The sequence below is a fragment of the Vombatus ursinus genome, unplaced genomic scaffold (genome assembly GCF_900497805.2).
Source record: "Vombatus ursinus unplaced genomic scaffold, bare-nosed wombat genome assembly UNPS02014839.1, whole genome shotgun sequence".
In the NCBI taxonomy this organism is placed as follows: domain Eukaryota; kingdom Metazoa; phylum Chordata; class Mammalia; order Diprotodontia; family Vombatidae; genus Vombatus; species Vombatus ursinus.
The window spans coordinates 5190037-5213315 of NW_020954617.1; the positions used below are offsets into that span (position 1 = coordinate 5190037).

A 23279-nucleotide genomic window follows, 5' to 3' on the forward strand; every position below is an offset into this window, starting at 1 on the left:
TGTGTGTGTGTGTGTGTGTGTGTGTGTGTGTGTGTGTGTGTGTGTGTGTGTGTGTGTGTGTGTATGGAAAATGGAAAAGACTGGCTATAATCCAGTTTCATGCAGCCTGGCTAAGCAAGGAAAATACCTGTGCTACCCTTTGCTATGCTGGCTGGTTTGTTCTGAAAGTATGAGTTATCTTCTCAAATGATGAGACTTTAAGAAAATTCAACTCTGCCATCTTGAGGCCAAGGAAAGCGTGTGCCCATAATCATGCCACCAGAGCTGTCCTGTATGGCTACTTGACTACACAAGATACAGTCTCTTCAGGTAAATGTTACCCCAAATTTCATACATTTGCTCATTACTTTTTGCAGTATTGACTGAGGCTCATGATACTGCATGTATACCCATTTAAGTTCGCCTACAGTTGTGTCTTTTTTTAAAGTAAATTTTACTGAACAAGTTATGGTTTGTGAATGTGATGGAATATTATTTGGCTGAAAATTATTCTATAAGAAATTATGAAAGGGATGATTTTAGAAAAACCTGGGGAAATTTGTATGAGCTGTTGTAAAGTGAAAGAAGCAGAACTAGGAGAACAATTTATATAATAACAACAATACTGTATAGATGATGAACTTTGAAAGACTCAGGAACACTAAGCAACACAGTAAACAACCAAGGACTCAAGATGAAATATGCTGTCCACCTCCAGATAGAAAGGGGATGGACACAGAGAGTAGATTAAACATTTTTTATTTTCTTTCTCTCTTTTTGGACATGGCTAAGCAGGGAATTTGTTTTGTAGACTATACATAATTGTAATAAGTTTTGTTTTTCTCGGCTTCTCAATGGGTGAGGGAAGAGAATGTGGAAATGGAAATAAAATAAAACTGAATTTTAGAAAACAAACTCTATGAGTAAAGATTACTGCTTGCTCCTGAGCTCCTATCACCTTCCTTCAACTGTCCACTTGATTTCTCAAGCCGTATGTCTCATAGGAATCTCAAATTCAGTAAGGCCAAAAAATAAATTATCTATCTCCCAAACCCACCCTTCTTTTAAACTTCCCAATTTCTGTCTAGGGCAGTACTAGTCTTCCAACATTCCAGGTTTACAATCTGGGTGATATCCTCGATTCTTCACTCTTCCTAACCAGACACATTCAATCAGTTGCCTAACCTTGCATCTACTGCCATACTCTGCCCATCTCTCTCTCCTCACTTGGCCTCCACTCTATTTCAGGCCCTCATCTCTTTCTCATCTAGACTATCCTAAAGCCTCTTAATTGGTCTCCCTGACTCAAGTTTCATGTTACTCAAATTCACCCTCCACCGAGCTGCTCAAGTGACTTTCCTTAAACACACAGTTCTGACCATGGCATCATTTCCCTACTAACTAAACTCCATTGGCTCCTTCTGTACAATCACCGGATTTGAAAGCTGGAAGGGACCTTCCCAGTGCTGAAAGGAATTCAACACCACAGCATAACTGACAAGTGGTCACCCACACTCTGCATGAAGACCTCCAGGAAGGAGGAAGGCGCCACCTCTGGAAGCAGCTACTGTACTTTTGGACAGCTCTAAATATTAGGAAGCTTTTACTGATACCAAGACTACATTTGCCTCTTCTCCACTTCTGCCTATTGTTCTTGGTTTTCTTTCTAAGTCTAAACAGAACATGTCTTATGTCTCTTCCAAATGATAGCCCTTCAAATACAAATACAAATACAAATACAAATACAAATACAAAAACACTATCATGTGCCCCAGAGACTTCTCTTCTCCAAAGCTAAATATTCCCGGTTCTTCAACCAATCTCCTTTGTGATATGAATCCAGGGCCCTTGGCCATCCTGGATGCTGACCTCCAAACACTCTCTTAAACTGTAGTACTCCAAAATACTCCAGATGAGATCTGATGGGTGCAAAATACAGTGGGATTAGTACCCCCTTGCTCCTAAAAAGACCTGCCTCTCTGAATTTAGCCCAAGACTGAATTAGCTTTTTTGGCTGCCATATCACTGACTCACACTGAATGTGCATTCCACTAAAACCCCGAGATCTTTCTGAGAAGAGCTAACTACACCATATTATCTTATACTTGGTGAAACTGATTTTTTTTTACTCAAGTGTAAGACTTTACATTTTCCCGATTGATTTTCAGCTTATAACATTCAGACTATTAGCATACTGAGATCTTTTTTTGGATCCTGGCCACTTTCCAGTGTGCTTTCTAGGATGAAATATAAACTCCTCTTTTGGGTTTTTAAAGACCTTCACAACCGTCCCAACCTACCTTTCCAATTCTGTCATATATTACTCTCCTTCCTGCACTCAGCAGCCCTGGCAAACTGGCCTTCTTGCTGGTCTCATATACACCACTTCATTTTCCTTTCCCATGCTTTTGCACTGGTTGTCCTCCCATGCCTAGAATACACTCCTTTCTCACCTCCACCTCTTAGAATCTCATTTCCCTCACAACTCAGCTACAACGCCACCTTCTGCAGGAAGCCCTTCCTGCTGCCCCCGTTGTTGGTGCCCTCCCCACCAAAAGTACCTAAATTTCTGCACATTCGTATATATGGACATGCTGCCTACTTCCCCTTTCCCTCCTCCCTGGCAAGGACTGTTCCCCAGCACCAAGCACAGCTGCTGACAGAGTGGGAGCTTAATAAATGCTTATTAAGTGATATAGTGACTTGCTCAAGCTCACTCAGCTAAGTAAATAACCTCCTAAATCACATCATCTCACGAGCAACTCAAAAATCCAGTCACATTTCTATGGCCCCACAGCCAATGCAGAGTGATAAGAGAGTGATGAAGGGAAATGAAGAAAGAGACATCACTTCTGCCCATGTATACTCCATTCATTCTTCAAATGTTGTTCTAATTTTCAAAAAGGGGAAGAAGGTGGATACTTCAAATTACAGGCCTACAATATAAATTCCTGATGAAACTCTAGAATGGGTTACTAAAGGGAGAGTCTATAAAGCACTCAGAAAGGGAAGACAAAATGGGAAAGGGAAGACAGGATCAGAAATTAGCATGAGCTCCTTAAAAACAAGTCATGACAGATTAATTTCTTTTTTTTTTTTCTGGATTGGGTCACTAGACTACATGTGGAGAATATCATGAACGCAATATATCTTGATTTCAGCAAAGTAGAGCATAATATACAGGATTACGGTAAATGTTTAACAACTGTCTCTCTAAGAAAGAAAAAATACATGACAACACACTTCCAATTTAATCTGCATTATTAATATTTTCTCCATCACTTTCTTAAGTCTAGAACCAAAAAAACAATAAATCAAGCCCTGACTTGTAGCGTTTGCTAATTTCTAAGGTGTAAATGCTCATACTGAAATTTTAACAATCAGCTCTAGTGAACAAGTATGAGATGGCTCTAGCACACCACTGAAATACCGCCTAGGATAGACCTGTAGGCATAATGGAAAGCTTTGAGCTGAACACTAGTATAGCTGGGTAGTAAAAAGAGCACTGGATTTGGAGTCAAAGGGCATGGGTTCAAATCCTACCTTTGTGTACTACAGAACTCATCCTTCCTACTAAACTTCTACCAAACTTTACCATTTCTGTTGAGGGCAACATGATACTTCTAGCTTCCTAGGTTCATAACATCAAGTTTTAAGCCTCAACTCCTCACATTCCTTTACCTCACACATCCGAACAGTTGCCAACTCATACTATTTTAGTGACTGTAATACCAAGATTTCAAACCTAGTTCAAAGACCCACATCTTCCAAGTAGCTTTCCCTGATGATTCCAGCCCACACCGATATCTATCTTCTCTAATTCCTTTTGCACTTATTATCTGTATTACATAATTAGAATCTGATTATACATTTTCCTACTCTCTGTACTACACAATTCAGTACTTTGTTATATTAAGATATAAAACTGGCCCTCCACTAAAGACCTACTCTAATGATTCATCAAGGTGAAGAAACAACCCTAGGTTCTTGAAGGTTATGCAAAGAATAATCCTGGTTATGTCCTAGGGAAGCCATTAGGTGATGAATTTTTCCAGTCATAGCAGCCTGTAGAGATCACATAATTAAAGTAAAACTTCATAACTGTAACCTGCACTGGTAGAGAGAAAAGAGACACCAATGAAATCCCAAACATTTCAGATGCAGTATAATGCTGATACATGTAATATATAAATAAAATACTTGTCCTATTAAATGGTTTACATATATGCCTTATCTGAACTAGATTGCCAGCCCCTTGTAGTTAGGGACTACCTTATACTCACCTCTTTAATACCCTAAAGTGCTAAGAACATAGTAAGCACTCAAACACTTTCTGATTGCCAGCACCTAAAAGCTGTCCTGGCTCTGGGTAAACTTACCCGTTCTCTCTTGGCGATATCGGCAGCACTCAGACCTTCTGCAGCTTTCGTCCCAGCACGGATCACTGCAAAAAAGTGGGCAAAAGGCCAGGGGGTCACCAAGGGAGTTTTCACTGAGCAATCAGAGGAATGTTTTCTGAATGATGCAAACTGCATTCAAGACCCAGAGAGACTTGCTGGTCAGGACACAGCAGTACAGCCCAGAAAAAGGCTACAATTCTCTGAACTCAGAACTGCCCCCAAGTCTAAAGCATTGAACATTTTGTTTTTACAAAGGGGTTGAACATGTATGGAGGATGTTAGATGGAGAGGCCTGGAAGTAGTGCTCAATGATTTGTACTGCCCAGACAGCTACCAGGCAAACTTCTCTAGCCCCTGACATGGAGTTATCACCTACAGAGTGAGACAGTGACACATTCAATTAAGTTAAACTCAACAACACTTATTAAGGGCTTTCTGTGTGCAAGGTATTGTGCCAAGCTCTGAGGATTCAAAGATAAAAATGAAATAATCTCTGTCCCCGAGGAGCTTATATTAGGAAGAATACAACATGTACACAAATAAGTCAATTTGTAGCTAGTCTTCACCCGAACTCTAAGCAGATAAGCAAAACCCATACATGAAGATATCCAACTATGGAGCTAACAAGAGCAGATAATATTAAAGAACGGAGGATAAAACTTTCTGAAAAATCCAAACCATGGCTTTGGAGAACATGGCATTGGGAATAGGTCTGGCTTTTTCTGAGGGCTCCATAATTTTGCTTGTGGTGATCTGCTGTTAGGAATATTGTTTTTTGGCTTTTTAGAGACAACTTTCCATTACCTGTGTAATAATGAGAAGTAGCAGAGTTCAAGACAAGGAGGGCCAGCTGAGTCAGGAAGCCTAAGGGTCAAATTCTGCCAGTGACACACACACAGTAGCTGTGTGACTGCAGGAAACACAAAAATTCTAAATGCCCTCAGGAAATTGAGACCTGAAGTTACAGGTGAACTGCTGATCTGCATGAAAAGAGGCAGTTTCCATACTGAGAGCTTCCCTAAACTGATAAAATCACAGATCCAAGCTAAAAACAACAAAAAAGGGAAGAATCAAGAATCCAAAACGATCATGTCAGCAACTGGTTCGAAACTAGAGTCCCACACCAAAGCTTCTAGCAGAAACGGTGACAAGGAGATAAGATTCCTGGTTCGAGTTTCCTTCTCCCTCTTTACTCCTGCCCACCCTCCGGTGAAATGTTTAAATGCAGATTCACAAAGCAGATACCAGGACCTGGCTCTTCCACAACATACAAAGTCCTTTCCTCATTAATCAAAGCTAACTATCCGCAAAGCTAGAATAACATATAAAAGGTGCTTAATAAAAGTTTTTGAATTGAATAATATGAATAGTGCCTGAAAGTCACTGGATTTAGAACCTGAAAGAAATTTTAGAAATCATATAATAGCACCATATGAATCCCTTCATGTAATAGAAATAGTTTTTTGTTTTAATGCAAAATTGTGCCCAGAATACATCATTGCCAAATCTCTTCTGAGACATGAGAATGCAGCTGTGAAAATGCATCGACTAAAAGGTTCTCTGAAGGCCCACTGCAGATACGGCATTCTCCTGGACCGGGAAGCTGCACACAACGTCTCCCCTTACTCACAGCCTTCTCTGGCCAGATAGAGGTTCCGGGTTCCAGTTTGCTTCTTTATATTCTTGCTTCGCAATTTTTCAGCTTCATCCCGGGTCACAGCCAAATCCACCTTGAGCTTCCGGCCATCCAGCTTTAGCCCTCCATCCTGCAATAAAACATATCCTCTATCTCTTCATCTAGGCAGGTAGACACAGACAGGAAGCAACGAAGCATTTAACAAGCAATACAGTGAAAGGGCAATCCAAATCTTTCTATCTGAAATGCAAATTTAGGATATTCTGGTCTGGTGGTAACAAGGTGTACCTTTTAATGTGTACTATTTTCTAGACTAAGAGCTAATGACAAATACAGCCTTGCATATAGCAAACCACTGCTTACTACTGACTCTGAATAGCCCCCAGCTATCTAAATGGTCCAGAAGGCAGAACCAAATTGGTAAGGACATTGTAAACTGGCAAATACTTAGTACTACAGGCAAAGCTACTGTAACAACAAATGAGGATACACTTCATTAAAGAGAAGAGAATCACGGCAATACAAAATAATCATCCAGCTTTGGAATGCCTTCAGAACATAGTCCCACCTATACCTGGCACCAACTCTTTTCTAGACTAAGCATGTTGCTGACTGATGACACCTCCCCAAGTGGATCATCTGCTTTTATGTATGCCATCTTCCAAACTTGAAAAAAGTAATGCTTCTCCCTTCAATTCCAGTGTTGAAGTACCATGAAATTTTCTCTACCTCTCCACCCCAAATGAAAGCTCTCTCTTCAAAATTCGTCATAGCACTTTTGCCTAGACAACTTTGTATTCTAGATATTTCTGCATCTATTTTAACCCTTTCCTTTCCCCTCCATTAGACTATAAGTCCCTCGAATCCTACTTATTATTACAGTTGTTTTGATTTCATCTATGTACATGTGGAAACTCTCACCACGGATGAAGTTTAGCAACTCATCTGTAACCTATTAGAAAGCTGCAAGGGTAAGTGATGTGCTCAGTCACACAGTCAATGTTTCAGAGGCAGCACCTGAACCCAATGTCTTCCTGGCTCTCAGGTCAGCTTTCTTACCCACTACACCTCAATGTTTAACAAATGTTTGCTGAATTAAATCTTCTTGTAGATAATCAAGAGTTGACACTAATCAAAGTTATTGACCCTATCAGATTTTGCTATGGAAATCACTATGGCAAAAATTATAGGTCAAGGAAAATGTCTTACCTCAGTCTCTGCAGAAGCTGCTGCAAGACACGCCTGAGCTGCTTCCTGAGTCATGAACTGGGCAAATGCACAACCTGGAGAGAAACAGAAATGAAACGTCTTCCTGGGCACATCAAGAAGTCAAGCCCAATATCCTGTGGAGGCCGAAGTGAACTGAGTCAGTGATGCCTCTCATGACACATCCCCTTGCAGAGCTCGGGCCTTTGTCCCATCTTTCCTTCTCTGCTCCCACTGACCAGCCTCTTCTCCAATAAGAGATCTACTTCTCAGTACTGCCAAGTGTAAGCAGATGGCCTGAGGGACACAAGGAAGGGCTACCCACTTTGTTTCCAGTTTTTTGCCACCATAGATAGTATTGCCATGAATATTCTGGTGTATATATAGAACTTTCTTTCTGTTTCTGACCTCCTTGGGGTATATGCCCAAGAGAGGACTGATAGGTCAAAGGGTATGTAGAACAGCTTAGTAGTTTTTGTAAATAATTCCAAGTTGCTTTCAGGATTCATATATTGCTAATTCCATCATTCTGAAAGAGTGAGATTAATGGGCCACTTACCAATTGCCTCTTTCTGAACTGGAAGACATCAGAAAAACTTTAGATCACATTAGTGACTGAATATAGGGATTCTGCTATGTAAATTAGTGCTCCCTTCACTTATGTTCAAACTCTCTTTTTCAATGAATAAATGACTAAAGAGGCATTTATTAAGAACTTAATATGAGTAAAGCATTTTGTATAGCACTGGGGATACACAGAAAAGCAAGACAATGCCTGCTCTCAAGTAGCTCACATGCTAACAGGAAGGCAACACAGAGAGAAAGGTTCAGCTTCAAGTCAGATGAAAAGGCTGGAAGGCAGGGGCCAGGGAGAAAATAAGCATTTCCTCAGCACCCATTATGTGTCAGGCATTGGTCAAGCACTTTACAAATATTATCTCATTTGATGCTTAGGTAGCACAGCAGACAGTAATGCATCTTCTTTAGTGTTCTTTCCAATGATTAAACCCAGATTCATTTCCAGCATTTAACCATTTGACAGAGCCAGGGTCTCTGGGTCTTCAGTATCAGTGGCTACTGAGAAGACAGGGGCTGCAGCATCTACAGAGGGAGCTGTCAGGCTTTTTCTCCACAGGGTGGCAGGTGCCAGGCTGATGAAAGGCTAGTGAACTGAAGGGCCCTGTAATTCCCAGGGCTCTTGGGCAAGGGGTCCTGGACTGTCACTACTAGGTTCTGAGGAGAAGCAAAGTCAAGGTAGTGGCAGTCACCTGGTACATGTTTTGACATGCTACTTTGGCTACCCTGTTTTGCCTGTCATAAATAGCAAAAGATTAGCAACTGATATAGAGTACACATCCCCCCCAACCCCCTACCCCCGATTCGCCTCAAGGTAGCAGGGTGTGGCTTCCCTGTTCTAGTATTCTCTGATTTGGAGACACCATGCTATTCAAAGCCTTATCTTTTGATAAACCTACATACAACTAAGAATAAAAACAAAAAAACAAAAAACTTAATACAGTAGGCACCTGCTTCCCAGTGACTTTCTTGAACTTCATTATCTTTCTGCAAGTGAAATAATCCTTTCTGTTTTATTTCTAACATTCCTCCGGATTTTTTTGACCTTTTTGGTTACAGGAATATTCTGGGTAGAAGATTATCTTTAGAGAACAATCTACAATGAAGAAAAGATCCCTCTGCTAAGGTGTAGCTGATAGCTCAAAACTAATTATCTTAATAGGTATAACTCAAATTATTTTTTCTCAAAATGGCATTTTTTCGCTTGCCAACACTGAAGTTCATCTGCTACTTTTCTGCCTGCCTACTCACACAACCTGATGAGATCTTCCTACAATCCATGCCTTTTGATGAGACATCATACTACCTCGAAGAGATGAGTGCCATCTGCTTAAGTATTTTTATGTGCACTTTCTCTTCCAGATCATTTTTACAAATGTTAAAGACTAAATCCAACATTCTCCATCCAGAGAACTGCTGGCTTATCCAGGTTGGCTTAAAAAAAACTTTCTTTGCTCCTATACCATGTTGTTGTCTTCACTCTGGCACACAGAATGAAGTGCTGGGATGCAGCATCCCTAAAGTTACTTACAACCAAGCCATCCTGTCATTTTCCTTTCTCACAGAAGGTAGCCGGGCAATGGCCAAACATAGATGTATGAGTTCTCCATCACTTTTGAAATTTAGATAGACACAAACAAAAAAATGTATCTTACATTTCTTTCTGGTTGTCTATTGCATGACACACCTTCTTATCAATTTTTGCATTAAAAATATTTTAGGTTGTTCCATTTCCAAGGCAGGTTGGTTGGGCCCGCACAGTCTAAAGTCTGAGCCAAGAAAGGTGATCCTGATTTTCTGGTATAATTCCTTAAATGTTTATAAATCAACAACCTGCATGCCCAAAGTCATATCTGAAATTAGCTGATGAAAAAAAAAATTAAAAAAAAAAAAAAAGAAATTAGCTGATGTTCCCCAGGTGATCTGTATGTAACCAAGTTTAGGACAAGCATAGGACCAAAATCACTTAATTACCAACTGAGCTGGTGGTTCTGGCCTTGGTTGCCTTCTTTTTTCCTTCTACATTTTTTCTCCTGGTAATATAACCAACAACCATTTGTTTAATTATCATCCTGAAGTATACAATACCCAGATTAAAGCCAGCCCTAATGTCTCTTTGAAACTATAGTCCTATCAACTGTATAGTGGACATCTCATGCTGGATATCCCATAGGTGTCCCAAACTCAACATACTGAAAACAGAACTTTCCCCCAAACCTGATCCTCTTCCAAACTTCTACAGACAGAACTACTTTTCTTACACTCACTCAGGGTAACCCTGGAGTCGTTCTCAACTCTCTCCCTTCTCTCCTTTTCCTTTCTTAATCCCCATTATATCCTATCAGTTGCCAAGTCTTATCAATTCTGTCTTCAGATTTATCTTGCAAATTCTTCTTCCTCTTCATTCACAACTTCCTACAGAAGATCTCCATCCCATCTAACCTGGACTCTTACCATAATCTCCTGACTGGGCTCACCAAAATAATCTTCCTAAAAAAGTTTGACCATGTCACTACCCTGATCCTCTTCATGACTCCCTGGGGACCCTTAGATAAAATACAAAATCTTCGGTTGGAGATTAAGGCTCTTCAAATTTTGTCTCCAGCCCAGTTTTCCAAGCTTATTTCACATTATTCCCCCTTACCCACTACATTCTGGCCAAACTGACCTATCTGCTGTTTCCAAAACTTAACATTCCATTTCCCAATTCTATGCCATTGAACAGGCCTGCATCCCTCCAGCTCCTAAAACCCCTGGTTTCTTTCAAAATTCAGCCATCTCGTGTTGGATACCTTTCCTGACCCCTCTAGTAAGTGCTCCTTCCCTCTTCAAATAATCACACAGACTTCGCTGTTTACATGCTGTATCCCCCCAACTCTGTCCGTGAGGACAAGAGATTGTTTTTCTTTTGTCTTTGCTTCTCCACATGAGCAAAGGGCCTTGCAAGTAGTAGGTACTTTAAAAAATTCTTGCTGAATTGAATTGAATTGGAGAATAAATAGGAGTATTTGAACATACTGAATTATCATGTCATAAAAAATGACAAATATGAGGAATTCAGAGAAAAATGGGAATATTTATATGAACTGATTTAGGAAGAAAGCAGAACCAGAAGAACAATATACATAGTAATTATAATGTCAGTGAAAACAACTCTCAAAGGCAGATGGACTCAGATTAAAAGCAATGACCTGTCTTATTCACAGAAGACAGACAATGAAACATACTTTCCTCTTCTCAACAGAGAAGCAGGGACTACAGAATGTTGTATACACTGGCACACCAGACCAACGTTTAACTGTTTTTCTTTGTTAAAAGGGAGGGTTCTATGGCCATGGAATGTTAGGAAATAACTGTGATATAAAAGATAAAAAGCAACGATAAAAAATTTTTTTAAAATGTGTAGGAGATGCCATTTTTTCCCATTCTTCCATGAATTACCATTGAACAATGACTAAGCTCCAAATTGAAGGAAAAGAGCTTGCATTTCAGAAGTCATATAGCACTTTCAATGATCCTAAGCTGCTCTCTGACAAAACAGCCCATATTTTCAACACCAATATTCTCCTGATGATTCTACATCCATGATGAATCACATCAGAATCTCTTCAGAATCAAAACATTAGGTGACTAGAAGGGGCAAGGGACAGAAGCACAATGGGCAGCACATTAATGACAACTGCTTAAGCACAAGGAGTGAAAAGCTATTGACAAGGATATATATGACCAGAAAAGGAGGAAAGTTGGTAATGTGGTGAGATCCAGGGATTAACAGACTACCTGAAGGCTGCACTAAGATCTACAAAGTATTAAAAGATCTACAGTTGGAACTCTTAACCTGGGGTCCATTGACAGATTTCAGGAGGTTCACGAACTTGGATGGAAAAAAAATTGCATCTTAATGTTCAATAACCTTTGGTTTCTTTTTCCCAATACAACATATTTGATTTTACACATTTAAAAACATTATTCTGAGAAGAGATCTATAAGTTTTACCAGACTGTCGAAGGGTTCCTGGATGCAAAAAAGGCCAAGGGTCCCTGACATAGAAGAAGGCTTCCACTGTACTAGTTAGATATTCCACGGAAGTGGAGTAAGACCTGGACAAGAATCTCAAAGAATAATGAGAAGATCTGAATGGGTTTTGATCTGCATCACCAGACAGGGAACCCACAGAGATGAAATTACCAACTAAAGTCTCAAAATACGGGAGATATTTCTTTATTTTCAACTAATGGGAATAATGGCAATCTATTAAATATGTTACACTAAGAAATCCAGTGCAGAAAGACAAAACTAGGGATGAGATCCCCTTCATAGGTTATTAATAGGCAACTGGGGCTGTAATGAATACCAAATGAGTTTCATGAACAGCAACCACAAAAAGTCCGTTGGTATCTCTGTTAAAGGCAGAACACAGGGGCAGCTAGGTGGCACAGTGGATAGAGCACTGGCTTTGGAGTCAGAAGGATCTGAGTTCAAATCTGGCCTCAGACACACAACACTTACTAGCTGTGTGACCCTGGGCAAGTCACTTAACCCCATTGACCAACCAAAAACAAACAAAAAAACAAAAACAAAAAAAAAGAACTTGGACTAAACCACTAATCTGACAAATAATAGCACTTTTTATGTTCTCATGTAAAATATTCTATTAAAATTATATTTTGTAGGGTTATGTCATATAGAACATGCTACCAAAATAAAATTTTAAGATGTGATTTTAGTAAAAGATCTTAAATGACACTACCCTAAAAGATCACTGAGTTAGGTAAAGATCTGACCTTCTTTTCTTTACACTTCCTTCAGCAACTTGTACATACCCTGAACATAGCAGATATTCAATCAAAGTTGAATATGTTTAATAGCAACAGCAGCAGTACCTCTTAGGGGCCCAACTGGCTGCCAATAGTTACCTTTGGAATGCTCTGTGTCTCTGTGTAGGACAATACGAACATACTTAAGGTCTCCAAATTGCTGGAGGATCTCCCCCAGATCTTCTTCTTCTGAGTCAAAGGACAGGTTTCTATGAAAAACAATCAAAAGTCATGTGAGAGTAACCAATCACAAATGCAAGAACCTGTATACCTGCATTGTCTGAAATGCCTCTCAAATAGCTATTTTATCTGATTGCAACTGAATTTATCAATTTTATCTGATTGAGGCTGCTAGGAAATTCAGATTTTGGTGGAAATTCTGAAAAATAACCAAAGTTTCAAAATAATAAACCTCCAGACTTAAAACACAAGATGTTTACAAGCTTACTGAAAGAAGAGAAAATAGTTCCAAATCCTTTATTTTTCTAGATAAGATTTAGAAATGTTGGAAACCATTATTTGTTTTCTAATATTTCAACACAATGTTAAAATTCCATATTTCCCCAGCTGTGCACACCCTTCCAGGAATGGAGAAAATGGGTTTTAATACAAATCTACAAAGTTTGACTTTTTCTCCTTAAGAAGCTACCATAAACTCTGCACACAATTATTTCACACAGAACAGTCCAAATGTATGTCTCAGAAAGCATTCCATACTGAGACACACTTTATTTTCTCTCTCCCCATTCTCTCCATTCTTTGTACATCTGGTTGATGCCTATACTTTCTCATATTGTTTACTATTTGAGAATTTGAAAGAAATGGTCTCCTTGGTCCAGAGACTATCTTCTGACTTTTGGGTTTTTTTTCTTCTTGCTATTCTTCATAAATTATCTTCACAGAAGTCTCAAGTAATAACAAAAGCAGAAGTCTGTAACTTTGGTTGCAAAAGGGCAGAATAAATTATAGGAAGTGATGTACATTCATTTTAGACATATTTTAACACGCACATGCTGTCTCCCCCTCCTTTTATTTGTGACAGGACAGAGATTGTTTCATTTTTGGTTTTGTACTCAAGGTGCCTAGGATAATGCCAGGTACATCATAAATGTCTCTTGATTACCTGGCACTGGTATGGAAGATAGCCTGGAAGAAGTGAGCAGAGGCAGGAAGAACCATAAAAAGGGGATTGCAATAGTTCAGGTAATGAGGTAATATAATCAGGTAATGAGGGCCTGTTCCAGGACAGCAATTGTAGAAAATGAGGAATCAAAGGATTACTTTATAGATTTAGAAAAAATAACAAAATTCCTTTGGAAGAACAAAATGTCAACATCCTCAAAGAAAATAATGAAAAAAAGTGAGAAGGAAAGGGGCCTAGAAATACCAGATCTCAAACTCTACTGCAAAGTAGTAATTATCAAAAAGATCTAGCACTGGTTAAAAGATAGAAAGGTCAATCAGTCGTACAGATTTGGTACACAATATACAAAAGGAAACAAGCACAGTGGCCTAGAATTTAGCAAACCTAAAGATCCCAGATATTGGCAGTAAAAACTCACAATTTAACAAAAACTGCTGGGAAAACCATAAAACAATCTGGTGGAAATTTGTCAGAGATGTTATAGAGAGCAATATGTCATATCACATACTAAGATAAGCTTCAAATGAGCACATGATATAAACATCAAGGGCCACATCATAAACAAATTAGAAGAGCATGGTGAAAATTACCTGTCAGGTATATGGATAAGGAAAAGAGTTCACGACCAGATGAGATAGAAAGACTCACAGGAGGTAAAATGGACAATTTCAATTACATAAAATTAAAGCATTTGTGCACAAACAAAACCAATTCACCTAAAATTAGAAGGGAAATGAAACTGGGAGAAAAAAAATCTTTGCAGCAAGTTTCTCTGACAAATGTCTCACAATATGAAATAAATGGAGAACGGATTCAAATATATAAGAGCCATTCCCTAACTGATAAATGATCAAAGGATATGAACAGATAGTTTTCAGAGGAAGAAATTCAAGCCATCAAAAGTCCTAAGAAAAATGCTCTAAACCACTAATAATTAGAGAAATGCAAATTAAACAACTCTGGGTACTACCTCCCATCCACTGAATTGGCAAAGTTGACAAAAAAGGAAAATGACAAATGCTGGAGGGGCTATAGGAAAACAGACACATTAATATACTGTTACTATGCCCCTAAAGTTTTTAAAGTGTGCATACCCTTTGACTCAGCAATACCACCATGACCTCTATACCCCAAAGAGAACAAAGAAAAGGACATATATGTACAAAAATATTTATAGTAGCTCTTTTTGTAGTGATAAAAACTGGAAACTGAGGGAATGCCCATCAATGGGAAACAAGTTATAGTATGTGAAGGTAATGGAATATTGTTTAGCTATAAAAAATGATGCAGGATATGGTTTCAGAGAAACATGGAAAGACATGCATGAACTTGTGCATGGTGAAATAAGCAGAACTAGGAGAACAATTTCTATAATAACAAGATCATAAAAACAGCTTTAAAAGATTTAAGAACTAATCAGTGCAATGACCATTACAATTCCAGAGAACTAATGATAAAACACGCTGCCTACCTCCTGACAGATGATGAGACTCAAAATGCAGATATGTATTTTTGGTCATGGCCAATTGAGAAATTTGTTTTGCTTGACTATACATATTTATTGCAAGGGTTTTGTTTTTCTGTATTTTATTAGAGCAGGAGGGGGGTAAAATGGATTTTGGTTAGTTAAAAAAAATAAGATTTAATTTTAAAAAGAAGCAGAGGGAAAGGATGTCAAAGAAGTTATAGATGTGAGATCAGAAAGATTTGGTACTGACGGGAATATGAGAAGTTAAAAGAGAAATCAAAAATAGCCAAGATTTCAAATATAAGAAGCACAGCAAACAGTGGTACCATAGAGAGAAATGATCAAGTAAGAAGACAAGGCAGGTTTAAAAAGAAAGGTGCTCATTAGCATCACCAGAAGTCCTTAGACGTTTTCTTATTTCCCCAGGCTGTACTGACTCATTTTGGACCTCTCTGGCTTCCCCACCATGCCCTCAAGTAAATATCACTGAGCAATCTCAACATTTTCCAAGATCTAATCAGCCTTGTTATCCACATCTCATCAGTAACTTCACTCCAACCTGACTACTTTTCAGCTTCCTTTTACGTGCTGTTTTCTCCCACTAAAACATGAACTCCTTGAGGATAGGAACTGTCTTTTTTATATCTGTATCCCTAGCGCTTAGCCCAGTGCCTGGTTCTTGGGAGGTGCTTAATAAATGTTTACTGACTATTAACTAGATGCTGGTCTGCGGCCAATGTGAAGGCCCTGACTAGAGACAATGATTTAGGAATCATCTGTATGAAGATAGCTGTTAGAGCTGTGGGAGTGAAGTTGCAAAGGAAAAAAGTGCAGGTAAAAAAGGAAAAGGGAGATGAGGGCAGTGTCTTGCAGAACACCTACATGAAGTAATCTGTAAGATAGAGCCAGAAAGGAGGGAAGCGAATCTGCATTCACACAGCACCTACTCTGTACCAAGCACTGTGCTAAGTGCTTTTATAAATATCATCTCATTTGATCTTCACAACAATCCTGAGGGCAGAAACTATTATTATCCCCATTTTACAGTTGAAGAAACTGAGACAAACAGAGGTGACTTCATGCACCCAGGGTGAAATCCAGTCAGAGCCAGATCTGAACTCAAGTCTTCCTGACTCCAGGCCTATCACTCTGTGCACTGTGGTATCTCTAATGAGATAAGTGTTCAAAGAGCTGGGAGGAAACCAAGTTTCTCTAAAACCCAAGGCACAGTGTCTAACAGGAGGGCATGGTCAATGGTACCAAAAACTAGGGAGGTCAAAAGATAAGGCATGAAAAAAGGAGAGTGGATTTGGGGGTTACATGTACCTCAGAGCAGTTTCAGGAGAATGATGGGGGTGGAGTGGGGTGAGTGGAAGACCAACAGCAAGGGGCGACACAAAAAAATAGGGAGTAAGGAAGTAGAGACTTTGGGTGCAGAGAACTTTTTCAAGAAGTTTAGCAGTATGGAGGAGAGAAACAGGAAGGGAGCCAGATGGGGCAGAAGGGCCACAGCAAGGCTTTCTAGGCTTAGTGAGAATGTCTGTAGGAAGGAGAACACAATGAGGAAAAACTTGAAAACAAATGAGAGAGAAGAGAAAAGCATCAAAGTCAGGCATGTTAACAAATAACAAATCCTTTCTAGCTTATCAAAAACTCTGTTTTCCATCATTTCTCAGTATGTTCCTAAGCCTCAAAGTAGGGGTATGAGTCCCATAGACATTGCCCTGCAGTGTCATTTACAACACTGATTCCGCAAGGTGGTACATTATGCCACTCTGGAAGAATACGGCCTACCTGATAAACACGGTTTTCCCCTCATTCACATCAGATGGCAACTTCCTCTTCTTTTTCTTCTTTGGAACTTCTCCATCTAAAGACAAATGAGACATTGGAACCAGTCTGCAGTGCAGGGTCTCATTACCCTCAACCTAGACAGGTTAGCACTAGCACACCGCTCCTCTTCTTTCCCATCCCCTCGTGGAAAAGGAAATTTTATTTCCCTATAAGCCTGAACTTACAACTAAAGAAGGGAGATGGACCAAAATACTTTCCCTATAAAAGCAGGGCATGGTAACTGACTCCACAGCAACTTTCGCACCTACAATGCCTCATTCCAAAAAGCTTCCAAGGTTAAATTCAACTGATTTGGACTTTCCCATGGCATCTGACATAAATGTTATAATAGGTACTGATCTTTTGTTGGCTGCCTAGACCTGTGATTTCTTTAGAATACGAAATACTCAGTAAGGAAATTCCCTTTACCAGTGTAGATGAACAGCTATTCTCAACCAATAATAATCTTACAGAACTGTCTGGTCTACTGAGAGGTTAAGTGACCTGCCCTGGGACTCAGAGCCAGTAGATGTCAGCATTAGGATTTGAACCAGGTCTTTCTGACTCCCAGCTTCCAGCCCTTTTTTCACTGTATCATTCCAGCTCTCACTGACATGTTTAGGAAGTAACGTACAGCTTTAAGAAGTGTTCCAATAGGTCTTAAATGCCTACAGCGTATATGTGGTATAGGTGTATCACCTATAGTAGCAGGTACAGACAAACATTTTGAACATCTAAGCTGTCACCCTCTGCCTGAATATTTCACTTAAGTTGGATTGTGTCCAATAGCTATTTAATGTAGGTTTTCAATTCACTAGAGAAGAATATTCACTTTCCTAACATATATATTTCCTACTCCAACCTCTTAAAAATGAGCTCTGAGTAAGGAGGTGAAAGAACATGACATAAATTTCTTCTTTTTTTTTTACGACATGGATATCTTCAAGTAAGTTTTACGCAAATACAAAGGGCCTATTTAAAGTGTGACCTAAAGTGCTGGCTCAACTTCTTAATAAATGAGTAAAGATCTGTACTCAATGCAAAACAGTTACTAGGCAAACCTCGGTCTTCTTCATCTGAATCCACCTCATTCTGACCCCACTCCTCTTCATCTTCACAGATACTTCTTTCCTCTAGGTCACTGTCTTCATCTTCCTCACTGCTCTCAGCACCCAAAGTTAACGGTCTTTTGCCTTCCCTGAAAAATGAACCATCAGCAATTAGGAATCTATGCTGGCCAAGAGGCCTTTCCAGGTTCCACCACACAAGCCAATTCTGTTTCCAAAACCAAAAGAAAGGCAGTTCCTCTCCCTAAAGATAATTGGTGAACCTTCAAACTAGAATCCTCCTTTCCGTGCTCAGAAGAGGTTTCGTTGCTCACCTCTTCTGAGTCTTCGCTGACTTGGCCACTTGTAACTCTTCTTCTTCATCTTCTTCATCGTCATCCTCCTCTTCATCCTCATCCTCCTCCTCACTTTCCTCCTCTTGACTTGCATCTTGCTGTTTGGGTTCAGTGGCTTTTTGCTCCTCACCTGTGAAGTGAAGTGAGGAATATAATGGAGATGATCTGGCACAGAAAACCGAATTGCTGCTAGGTCAGCTGTAGAGACCAATGCCAAAGCCCTAATAATAAGCCCTCCCCCAGCGGCTTTGCAAGTTTCTCAGGGTCTATTTTCTTCATTGATAAGAGAATAACTAACTGGAAGGCTAGGCTCATCATTCAACTTTTAAATTACCTCCCACTTCCTACCAAAATATTGAACATTATTCTTACTTAGAATAAAGAAAAGAGGTCTGCATCAAAATGCTTATTTTGACCTGATATAAAGCTCAAACCAAAGCTATCCTACAGTCACATAACTTACACCCCCATGAAATCTGCTCTCTGAAGCTGGTCATGAACTGAAAGTTACATGTTTTCTCATTCAATAGGGTATGGCTAAACAAATTGTGGAACATGAAAGTAATACTGTGCCATAAGAATAAATGAATATGAAAAATTCAAAGAAGCCAGAGAAGATGGATACAAAGTGAAGGAGGACCTGGAAAACATAATACACAATGATAACAGCAATGTAAATGGAAAGAACCAAAAAAGGCTCAAAAAAGTGAAAAAGCTGGGAGATTAATTATGACTACCAAGCTTGACCTCATAGAAGACATGAGAAAATACATTCCCCTCCCTTCTTTGCAGAAGGGGGACTACTAATCTAGAACATTGCATATGTTGTCAGACTCAGGTGATAGGTTAGTCAGTTTTGCTGAAATTTCTCTGTGCCTGTTTTTCCCCACAGCACTGCAATATTTGTTGTGCAGTCTCCAGGTTATGGTCTGTTAATCCCCAGATCTTACTATATTACCAGCATTTTGCTTAATCCACTTACCCAGAAATGTTGTGAATTAAGTAGATGAGAAAACATAAGAAATAAACACAACATTACAGGGTAAGTGGATTAAACAAAGAGTTGGTAAGGTAATGAGATGGGAAAGGAGATATCACTTGAGTTTTAAAGGATGGAGAGAAATTCAACAGGATTTCAAAAGGGTAAGAAAAGACATTCAAAATATCCCTTCCAGAGAACTATTAAGCCTTTACCTGAAGCAGAAGATGGTGTTGCATTATATTTATCTTTGGCCACAGCCCAATCCACAGCCACTGTCCGTCCTGCCAGATAAATAATGGACATTAGAAAGAATATTTCCTTCCTTTAACATTCCTTCTTTGAGGGGTCCAAGCTCAGCCTCCACACACAAGGAAGTGCCAGCCCAGAGAACAACTGTACCACCCTCTGAAGAAAACTCCCAGAATTGGCCTACCCTTGTTTCAACAATATAAGACACCCATGTGACCCTGGACAAGTCACTTAACCCCAATCGCCTCATCAAAAAACAAAAAACAAAAAACAAAACAAACAAACAAAAAAAAAAAAAAAAAACTCAATATAACACACCCTCCAACGACAGCTGCCCAATGAGGGCTGGAAAGAGAGAAACAGGAAATCAGAAATGTTCCCACCCCTATCACTGCACGCATCCCTTCCTACCTTCTACACCTCCAGGTTTCTGGGGAAAGGGGAAAGTGAAATGTCAGAAAAGAAAAATAAAAGGGGGGAGGGGAGCAGAAATAACACTGGACTAACAGAAGATTTGTTCAAAGTCTGTCTTTGACCCTAGGCAACTCAGTTCAATTCTCTTACCTGGAGTTTTTCTACTTGAAAAGGGAAAGAGAGGGCAAAGGATAACATCTGAACTAGCAACTTCACAGAATTGCTGGTATTTTATAAACCTTAAAGTATTGTATAAATGTCAGTTGTTATCATCAACCAATGTCTTTAGTATTTGTACACTATTAATTTAATGGGACAGGGATATTGGGACAGTACTCCAACAGCCAGAGCTCAGACTGAGAGGTCACATTGTGTCAACTGCTTTTGCTTAACAATTTGGGAATATTTTTCTTACAAGGGGATTCATTAGAGAGAGGGGTATATATGGAAATGACTATGATAAAATAAACATCAATAAATCTGAATTTTCAAAACAAATCAAGGGGGTTGGATTAAATCAACCTAGAGAAGTAGAAGACCTCCATCCTACCTCAATGCCAATTTTCATCCATTATCAATTGTTTTAGGTCCTTTGCCCAGCCAAAGTTTTTAAAACATACAGAGTAAGGACAAGCAAGAGAAAGAATATTTACAGCAACCTCAGGTACTTTCAAATTTAATCCTAAGAGAAACAGTCATCAGGAAAATGTCACCAAACTGGTTAGTACACCAACAATGAAGACTAATGTAAAATCTTGCATTTTTCAGGAATAGAATAAAATTTACTTATTATGCCAATTTATCTAAACACCAGGTATAATGCCCAGGTCTTTGGGGCAAAGCAGACCAACCTTTTATTTCTTTCATGTTCATGCCTTTCAAGGCTTTTCCTGCTTCCAACAGATTCTTGAACTGAACAAAAGCAAAGCCTCGCATTTTTCCATCTGTAAGTAGATAGGACACAGAAAGTCAATTAACTGAGCAATCAGTGTTGGAAGGTAAGGCCATAGAAACACAGGCTACAAAGATGGAAACAGAATTTCAAATTGACTAGAATTTTAAATTGGCCTCTCTCCAGATTAAAGTGGCACTCCCCCCACCAGAATGAGTTTGGCTCCTTGACCCAAGTTCAAAACAAATGATACACCTTTAAAACCATATTCCTAAGGCTAATAAAATATCTGATCTATCTTGAAATATTCAAAGGAAAAGGCAAAAACCTCATACACATGCTATGGACAGTGCCTAACATAAGAAGTCATGTGTTAGCTAAATATTTTTAAAACTTCATTCTGATTCATAAGATGAGCAGACAGGTTCATCAGTACCTGGCTTCCTAGGAATGTTCACCTCCAAGACAGCACCAAACTGAGCAAACGAGGTCTTCAGATCATCTTCTGAACACTAAAAAGAAAAAGAAAAGTAACCACAAACAAATCAGAAGCAAACCAGCTCTTGAGAATTTAGTTCACTAATATTAAGCCACTTTTCAGTTTCAAAGGATGGAAAATCAGATTTTTGGAAAGGGGGTGTTTCACTACGGAATCTATGGCAGAAAGGATAGAAAATAACACAAGATTTATTTATGAAGTCCTTCCAAAGTAGTTCTTCCTCTACATTTCATGCTCTTTATAGGTTCTCACCTAAACAGAGCCATTTTCTGACACCATAATAGCTAAGACTCATTTTTAAAAAGAAAAGAAGTCAGCACCACCATCCCAAGCAGGTGGTACCACTGACAAGAGATATGTTTCACAGGTAACATTCTCCAGCGCTCCTGACGCCCTATTTGATCACCAGACTCAGATTCTTTAGCCACTCACTCCCACCTTAAAACTTAGGTTCCGGATGATCAATCTAGCTTTTTTGTCAGCTACTTTTGGTTTTTTAGGCTTGGGCTTTGATTCTTGTTCTGGTTCTTCCTGTGAGGTCACTGAACATTCTGGAAAATAAAAGAAAGGGAGAGAAGCAAATATTTGCCCTTGATTATACAGGAAAAAAAAAAAACCAGAGGATTCCAAGCACAAGGTAACTTGGGAAGAGAAATGGTAAGATGACATTTGTCAGAGGAATGAATACCAGAACACTAAAACACTGGAGATACAGGTATTACACCTTGGGTCATGATCAACGTATTAAAGAGAAATCATCAAGACCAAAATCCAAGGCCAGGGTACTACTGAGGATAGCATCAAACTAGAACAGACCTTCCATCAAGTTACCTATGCCCAGGAACACTGGACTTCTCAATTTCAGGAGTGAATGAAGGAATAAAATGAATAGCCAATGAGACCTGGGAGAATTAGACAGTTAGAGGTAGTTTTAGAGACATTCATTTTGGAGTCTTTAACCTCTAAAGACTCTCCTAAGCCCCAGTACTTCTCTTTTCATATCATAATACTTTCCTTCATCCTAAACAATAACTGACTTCTTTTATAACTTACCCTTCTTCTCCTTTTCCTTTGTTTTGTTCTTTAGTTTTCTCTTTGCAACAATCACGTTGATCTTGCAACCTTCAAAGGTGGTAACTTCCTTGAGGGCCCTCTGAGCATCCTCCAGCATGGAAAAAGTGACATAGCCAAAGCCACGACATATCTTACTGCCTAAGAGGAAAAAAGAGGGGACGGAGGGGGGAGAAGGGAGCTATAAGCCACAAGAACATCTTCATAAAAAGGCCAGAGCCCTGCTATAAATCATATCTCAGAAAACACAACCTTTATACAAGCCAGAATTATGAAGAAAATGGAAAAGCCCTGATGAGGCAGGAAAAGAGGTATCTGGAAGACCATTTATCAAAATCAAATGATAGCTAAGGAGTGACCCCTCAGAATAAACAAAACTCAATTTCTTTTAAGGTACTATCAAAATAAACTCCCTGTATTGCTACAGGGGAAGATATCATATGCACACTATTATTAACAATTCCTTCTATAGTATACTTTTAACATTCCCATGTCAATTCATATCTATTGCCTTATTCTAAACACAAACCTGTGAGGTAGGCAAAGCAGTAATTAATACTTCTAAAAATAAAAAGAAAAAATATTTCTGTCCTGGAGATGAATAAAGTATTCTACTCTGATCTTCTGGAAGATTCATGACTTCATCAATGCAGTTGTTTCATCCCTTTTTTAAATGTTTTCATCATGTTCACATCATTCTTGTGCTTATTT

General features: G+C 39.1%; 1 protein-coding gene across 2 annotated transcripts in view; it reads right to left on the reverse strand.

Annotated features, from left to right (window-relative positions):
• The window catches only part of RBM28 (RNA binding motif protein 28), a 38684-nt gene that overhangs the window by 8650 nt on the left and 6755 nt on the right, over positions 1-23279 (reverse strand). For both annotated transcript variants that reach the window (XM_027840197.1, XM_027840196.1), the window contains exons 2-13: positions 22551-22709; positions 21936-22048; positions 21435-21510; positions 20958-21050; positions 19656-19724; positions 18441-18591; positions 18121-18257; positions 17021-17096; positions 12714-12823; positions 7225-7298; positions 6010-6145; positions 4359-4423 (exon numbers count right to left, since the gene is read on the reverse strand). In XM_027840197.1, coding sequence (XP_027695998.1) covers positions 4359-4423; positions 6010-6145; positions 7225-7298; positions 12714-12823; positions 17021-17096; positions 18121-18257; positions 18441-18591; positions 19656-19724; positions 20958-21050; positions 21435-21510; positions 21936-22048; positions 22551-22709 — 1259 coding nt within the window. The remainder of the gene's footprint in view (positions 1-4358; positions 4424-6009; positions 6146-7224; positions 7299-12713; positions 12824-17020; positions 17097-18120; positions 18258-18440; positions 18592-19655; positions 19725-20957; positions 21051-21434; positions 21511-21935; positions 22049-22550; positions 22710-23279) is intronic.